At 35.7% G+C, this 7,509-nt stretch overlaps 1 protein-coding gene across 6 annotated transcripts; it reads left to right on the top strand.

The window, feature by feature from the left end:
• The first annotated feature begins 795 nt into the window (after nt 1-795).
• On the top strand, nt 796-7,180 carry LOC107778682 (B3 domain-containing protein Os03g0619600-like). 6 transcript variants are annotated; one of them, XM_016598967.2, is made up of 12 exons: nt 796-1,327; nt 2,562-3,138; nt 3,419-3,597; nt 3,686-4,064; nt 4,194-4,388; nt 4,507-4,685; nt 4,796-5,177; nt 5,265-5,462; nt 5,537-5,736; nt 5,842-6,262; nt 6,389-6,573; nt 6,713-7,180. In XM_016598967.2, exons 1-12 carry the CDS (start codon nt 1,208-1,210, stop codon nt 6,962-6,964), a joined length of 3,267 nt encoding a protein of 1,088 aa, XP_016454453.1. In that variant the 5' UTR covers nt 796-1,207; the 3' UTR covers nt 6,965-7,180. The 6 variants fall into 6 exon arrangements, with proteins under 6 accessions (XP_016454453.1, XP_016454455.1, XP_016454454.1 ...); XM_016598969.2 differs by having other exon boundaries at nt 797-1,327; nt 5,558-5,736; XM_016598968.2 differs by having other exon boundaries at nt 797-1,327; nt 4,197-4,388.
• The last annotated feature ends 329 nt before the right edge of the window (nt 7,181-7,509 follow it).

The following is a 7,509-nucleotide window of genomic DNA, read 5'->3' on the forward strand; positions in this document are numbered from 1 at the left end:
TGGCCTTAAGAGCATGAAAACATTGGTTACACTTCTGATATATTTAGTTTTAAGTGCATCTTAAGTGTAATGTTTTCATTTCAGACCTATTTGACCTTAAGCGCATGAAAACACTTGTTGCACTTCAGACATCTTTGGGCTCAAGTGCAATCTTCTCACATTAGACTTGGCCTTGAATGCATTGCACTTCAGACTAATATTTTTTTCTTCAGACTCAATAAGTTTGAAGTTGATCCTAAAGTGTGTAGGCTTGCAAAATTTTGTGAAAAATGGGTATAACTTCAATGGTGGCCCCAACTGGGTATAGATGTATTGTTAAGACTATTGGGCTTAACATAAATAGCCCATTTAACTTAAAGCTAATGATGAATGTAAGGCTCACTATTGGGCTGAAGTTGCTTTATGGACTCAAAACCCAATATGTAAAGGCGGACAACAGAGGGCCTATTTGCAAGTCCAGCCCCCTTCCCTCTCATTTATATTACAGCCTTGGCCCTTTATCACGATTTGCAGCCGTAGCCACTTTATTTTAGCAGCCATAACCCGTAATTACTTTGTTACTTACCATGGACACAATTATTCTTTATAAAACAGTCATTTTTGAGTTTTTAGGCATGACCACTTATTAATCAAACTAAATATACAGAAATAACCACAAGGCTACTCTTACAAATATAGCCACTCAGAATAAATCTCAAGGAGCATATTCATGCTAATCAATAACACTTTCTTAATTTCAACATTGTAAAAAGCCATGAAGCCTAAACCTCCTAATCAAACACCAAGCATTCAATACATCAATAGCATGAAATAAATGCGTTGAATCGCTTTTAACACAGACTTTGTATAAATGTACAAATTTGGCCAATCAAGTGATCAGATCTGCAAATTTTACCTCTTCGGCAGTTCAACACAGGCTATAATAACATTTGGTAGGAAGTTCATATGCAGCAATACTCAGACTTTAGCATGGTACAAAATTGAGAACCATTAAGTAATAGATTCAACATCCATTCATTTCACATACAGCATTCATTTATTTTTCTCCTCGATTCCTGGGTTAATCTGTCAAATCATGCTCATAATATAATTTTTATTTGCCTCCCACTCTGCACTCCATTAAGCAATTAATTAAGAAGCAAAGGGAACTAACTGTGTTGCTCTACTATCACATACCATCTTCTTCAATTAGCAAATTAGATCAGTCATGGCAGCTAAGCCCCAATTGCAAAATGGTGAAGGCTCTTCCCATTGGAAGTCTTCTACTAACATTACTCAACCCAAGTTCTTCAAGATTATATTATCCCAACATGAACGCAGCCGTCTAGTAACCAATTTCTTCCTTCTTTTGCTGCTATTTTGAATCTATCTCCTATGTGTGTGTCGATGTGTTGAACCTAAGATTTTGGTATACATGCATCAGCTCTAATTTTCTTTGTATCATTTAATTCTTCTTATTTCACATGTAATCACATGTCTTGACTTCATGCAAAGCAAATTAAGACTGAGATTTAGATCCTATGAGTTCTTTAGAAGAGAGTCTGAGATTATTCTTTCCATGTCAACTCGTTAATTCAAGTATCACAAATTCACAATATAAAGGAAAAGCAACAAAAAAAGAGTGATATTGAATAAATTCCCTTGCAGACTATTTGGGCGGAAGTTGCTTTTGTAATTTATACTTGAATGATTGCTCAGTCGATGTATGCATTTTTGTCAACATTTCCTCCATATCATTTGCGTGATAGTGTTTGATTGGGCACAGAATTTTAAGGAAAAAATAGAACATTTTAAAACTTGCAGTCTTAAATGTCTTAAACATCCTATCCTATGACATTTTTGTGCATTCTTTTTAGAACACACTAAAAAGAAAATAGTGTCACATAAATTAAAATGAAACAAAGTAGTAAATTTTATTTTTCCAATTTGAATATGGGCAATGACTCTGAATCTACAATTTAACTTCTCAGGGCTAGTAGTTCAGATCAGTAGAAAACATTTGTGGGTCAGTGCTGGCAATGATACAAAATGAGAAATAAGTTATATAAAAGTTGGGAAAAGAGTATAGTGAAGAAACTAACAAAGGCTGTTAACAAATTTAGGCCTATGATTTTGTATGAGTTACAGGAATTCATGGTCAATTTTAGGTGTAGACTTCTATGAAAGAGTAAAGTAGCTACATTAAGGGGTTAAGGCTTCACTAACAGTATGAATGAGCAATTTTATGAAAATATATTTTTAATCTTATTGGAATACATTATTTTATTTTTCACATCTGTTGCTTAGATCTTCTGATACAGAAGAATGAATTCATATCTTCTCATAATCTATAGTAAAATTGAGATATCGCAATTCACAGGTTAATTACATCCAAAAATATCCACTATCTTTTCTAGTTGGCCTAATTAGATTACTTTGGGTATTTTTGTTTTAGTAGTTAATTCTGAAAGAACAGAGAATACACTATGCACATATTGGAGGATTTTCTCAGGAAAACAACAGGTATATTTTACTGTGATTCGAGATGTATGAAACTGAGTCCAGGTCTCCTTTGTATGCAGAGGATTCCGGAAGACTTTGCGAGCAGATATTGCAAGAACATGCTAAACCCTGTGTATCTCGAGGTTCCCACTGGAGAAGTATGGGAGGTTGAAGTGGTTCATTCTCAAGGCCAAATTTGTCTAGGCATTGGATGGCAAGATTTCAGCGACTTCTATTCAATAAGCTGCGGCCACTTTTTGATGTTTGGATACAATGCTCGTTCTCATTTTAATGTCACTATATTTGATTTGAGTGCATCAGAAATTGAATATCCATATAGTTCTGCCCATGGGATACACACTCCCATTTCTTATTCCCATGAAACACGCCATGCACCAGAAAGAGACCAGTCCGAGTCGGATGATTCTGTAGAGATCCTGGAGGGTATTCCCAGAAGCCAGAAAGCGAACCCAATAATTCCTGATATGGTTGAGAATTCTGTTGAGAACCTAGACCATTGTCCATTAGGACAGTCCAGCAAAAGACAAAGACAAGAAGGAGATACAGAGGATGATGTTTTTGTTGACATGCATATCAAAAGAATGAAGGTTGAGAAGTTGCAAGAGGATGTAGCTTCTTTCACACGAGAAGGCCAAAGTGAGTATTGTATCTGCTCTTATTGGCTATGAACTGAATATTCTGTATAAGTTTAAGTTCTATACACTGCCGGTGTAAAATATATTTACACAATCATGTAATTAGGTAATTACAAGTAAATCTTTATGATAAGCATCAATTAGTAGCGGGGTTAAATGGTAACTAATCTACTATCATAGGTTAAACTATACTGATGGTGTAAAATATCTTTACACTGGCAGATGTATATAACTTAAATCCATTTAGTATTAACAAAATAATCTTAAATTTCTATTTGAAGAAAGCAGTGAAGGCTGTTGTACGCACATGCAGCAATCCAAGATTGTTTATGATGAGAACAAGACAGTAATGGACAAAGAAAGGGCTATAGCCTATCAAAGAGCAAAAGGTTTTAAATCTAAGAATCCGTTCGTTATATCTTTTATGCAACCATCATATGTCTTCTCTCCATTCAATCTGGTAAGTTACAAGCTATAAACTGACTGATCTTTCTTGTTCCATCCTGCACAACGTTAAAATCGATTTACCGAGCTATCTCCTTTGGCAGTCCATGTCATTGAAATTTGCTAGGAAGTATTTCCTTGAGAACTACAGAAATTTAGTGCTTCGTGTTCCAGGCAGGGGATCTTGGTCTGTCAAATGCACTTTTGGAACAACAAATGCTAAGATCTTCTGGAAGGCATTCGTGATGGACAATAAGTTGAAACCTGGTGATGTTTGCGTCTTTGAAGTGATTAAGGGCGCTAAGATCTTGATGGATATCACCATATTTCCAGCAGCTGGAAGCACACCAATGCATAAAATAGCTGGAGAAGTGCCATGGGTTTCAGATAAATCGGTTCCATTTTCTCAATCCAGAATAGTTCAGACCAAGAATTTAAAGCAGCGGAGAGGAGGTGTATGTGGTTTCAATTCAAAAGTTAAAGGTGATAAAGTTATTCTCTTTATAAGATATTCTGAAATATATGTAATGATCAGATACTTACATTTTAGCGTCCATTGTACAAGTTCATTTCTTGATAGTTTTGAAAAGGTTATATTTACTTGAATTTCAGCAGAACATGGTGAAGGCATTGGGATTGAACATTCTTTTGAGATTTTGGGCCATTGTCCGCTAGGACAGTACAGGAAAATAACAAGACTAGAAAGGGATGCAGAGGATGATGTTCCATTTGATACTCACACCAAAAATATCAAGGTGGAAACGTCACAGGAGGATGTAGCTTTGCCTTCTTTCAGAAAGACCAAAAGTAAGATAGTGTTTACTCTGACTTACTGGCTATACTCTGACTTACTGGCTATGAACAGAATTGATCATCTGCTTACATGACAAATAGTAATACATAGATTTTGAATTTCTGTTCGAAGAAAGCGGAGAAAGTTGCAGGATGCACACGCAACAAACCACGATTGTTTGTGGTAAGAACAAAACAGTAATGGACAAAGAGAGGGCTATGGCATATCAAAGAGCAAAAGCTTTTAAATCTAAGAATCCATTCATTATATCTTTTATGCAACCATCATATGTTTCAAAACCATATAATCTGGTAAGCTATAAGCTATATACTTTATAGAGTTTCCAATACTCTGATATTTATTCAATCCATATGGATGCATGCTGTTATACTCAATTTACCATATCCATCTGTTTTGGCAGAACATATCAGCCACATTTATAAGGAAGTACTTCCGAGATGAATATAGCAATTTTGTACTTCGTGTTCCAGGCAGGGGATCTTGGTCTGTCGAATGCTTCATGGGAACATCAAAAGCACAAATTCGTTCTGGTTGGAAGGCATTCGTGCTGGACAATAAGTTAAAACATGGTGATGTTTGTGTCTTTGAAGTGATTAAGGTCACTAAGCTCTTGATGGATGTCACCATATTTCCAGCAACTGGAAGCACACCAATGCTTAAGATAGCTGGAGAAGTGACGGGAGTTTCTGATAGTAAAAGAAAGATTATCAAAACTGATATTTATGTTCCATGCTCTCCTCCAAAAGTAGTTCACACCAATAGATTAAAGCAGAGGAGAGGAGGTTCATATTTCACATTTTTAGCGTTCATTGTTCTAGTTAGTTTTCTTGATCTTTTCAACAAGGTTATATTGGCTTGAATTTCTTCAGAAGAACATGATGAAGGCACTGGGATTGAGAGTTCTGTTGAGATTCTAGGCCATTGTCCGTTAGGACATGACAGCAAAATAAAAAGACTAGAAGTGGAGACAGAGGATGATGTTTCAATTGACATTCACGCCAAAAATATCAAGGTGGCGAACACACAAGAGGATGTAGCTTCACCTTCTTTTACAAGAAAAACCAAAAGTAAGAAAGTGTTTACTCTGGCCTACTAACAGAATTGATCATCTGCTTACATGACAATTTAGTATAATACATAGATTTTGAATTTCTCTATGAAGAAAGTGGAGAAAGTTGCCGGATGGACAAGCAACAGTCCAAGATGGTTTACGATAAGAACACGACAGTATTGGACAAAGAGAGGACAGTAGCATATCAAAGAGCAAAAGATTTTAAATCTGAGAATCCATATGTTATGTATTTTATGCAACCATCGTATGTCTCAACGCCATACAGACTGGTAAGCTAAGCCAAACTTTATGAACTTACTAGTACTTTGATCTTTATGAAATCCATATAGTGCATGCCATTATACGCAATTTACTATGTCCATCTGTTTTGGCAGGACATAACATTCTTACTTGCTAGGAAATATCTCTGGGAGAAATGTGGCTTTTTAGTGCTTCATGTTCCTGGCAGGGGATCTTGGTCTGTCAAATACGTCCTGGGAAAATCAAAAACAAAAATTTGTTTCTATTGGAAGGCATTCGTGCTGGACAATAAGTTAAAATTTGGTGATGTTTGTGTATTTGAATTGATTAAGGGCACAAAGCCCATTTTAGATGTCACTATATTTCGTACAGCTGAGAGCAAACCAGTGCATAAGATAGACGGAAAATTGTCAGGAGTTTCTGATTGTAAAAATAAAACTATCAAAACTGAGAATTCAGTTCCATGTTCTCAATCCAAAATAGTTCGAAGCAGGAAACTGAATCTTGAAAAGCGGCAGAATGGAAATTCAGATGGTTTCACTTCAAAAACTAAAGGTGATTGAATGCTTCGCTATAAAATATTCTGATGTATACAGAAAGATCATACCTTTAATTTTTAGAATCAATTAAAGGTACTTTCTTGATCGTTCAATGTGGTCGTGTTGGCTTGATTTTCTGCAGAAGAACTCAGTGAAGATGCTGGGAAGCATGTGCAACAATCTAAGTCTTCTTGTAAGGGTAGTGCAGTGGCCAAAGAAATGGTCTTAGCATATCAAAGAGCAAAAGCTTTTACATCAGAAAATCCATTCTTCATATGTTTCATGCAACCATCATATGTGTCTTCTGCCAGCGGACCGATGCAATTGGTAAGATGGCTATTCTTGAATATATGGTGAAGTTGAATATCTTAGTGACATAAAGCTAATCCCTGATTATAAGGATTATCACTGTTAATTAATGATGAATCTTTCGTTCTGTATAATAATGCATCCTTCAAATATACAGTCCATAACGCTGCCGATAGCTAGGAAATTTTTTGCCACTAAACATAGTGATGTGATACTTCAAAATTCAAGCAAGAGATCATGGGCAGTAAAATGTAGTCTTGGAACAGTAAATGCTAAGTTGACGTCCGGTTGGAAGGAGTTTGTGCTAGACAATGACCTAAAAGAAGGTCATATTTGTGTGTTCGAAAGGGTTAGTAGATCTAAACTATTGTTCAATGTCATCATATTTACTTCTGCTGAAGGTATGTAAGATGGTTTCACTTGTTTAGTACCTTAAACTCCTATGCATATTTTTGTTTAACTAGTCTATTTTAGTTGCTTCTTTTTGAAAGGGATGGGAAAGAATGTATATTATTCTCCCCAAGCACAACCTTTTGGTGTATTTGATTTTGTAAACTTAACTTTTTGTAAAGAGTTGAGCTTGCTCGACTCCATGTTGTATAGAATGCAGCTCTATGTGGTTGTATATAGCGTTATGCTAGTGAAAACAAACTTAAATCTCATGGAACCAAAAGTCAAGTATTTCAAGCTAGTTATGAGCTGATGATGGGCAGTCACATAGTAATAGTTTCACAGTTAAACATGCACATCTGATCATCTACAGGAACCTTCTTTAACAGGTTTTAGGTCATTTTTCGTATGGAAGTCGAGGTTTGTATCGGCTTATCCAGAACTAGTGAAAGTTTGAAAAACTGAAAAAGAATTCAGAAAAGAATTTCAACATTTTTTTAAACAAACACCACATTGAATCTAGTTTGGTCATCTTGGGGTAAACTTTCCTGAAGAATGCCTTAT

The sequence above is a fragment of the Nicotiana tabacum genome, chromosome 3 (assembly GCF_000715075.1).
Source record: "Nicotiana tabacum cultivar K326 chromosome 3, ASM71507v2, whole genome shotgun sequence".
In the NCBI taxonomy this organism is placed as follows: Eukaryota; Viridiplantae; Streptophyta; class Magnoliopsida; order Solanales; family Solanaceae; genus Nicotiana; species Nicotiana tabacum.

Coding starts and splice junctions, on each gene's coding strand:
- LOC107778682 (XM_016598967.2), top strand. CDS start 1,208: ATGGCAGCTAAGCCCCAATTGCAAAATGGTGAAGGCTCTTCCCATTGG. Junction 4,686..4,795: donor TTTCAAAACCATATAATCTG/GTAAGCTATAAG, acceptor CTGTTTTGGCAG/AACATATCAGCCACATTTAT. Junction 6,263..6,388: donor TTTCACTTCAAAAACTAAAG/GTGATTGAATGC, acceptor GATTTTCTGCAG/AAGAACTCAGTGAAGATGCT.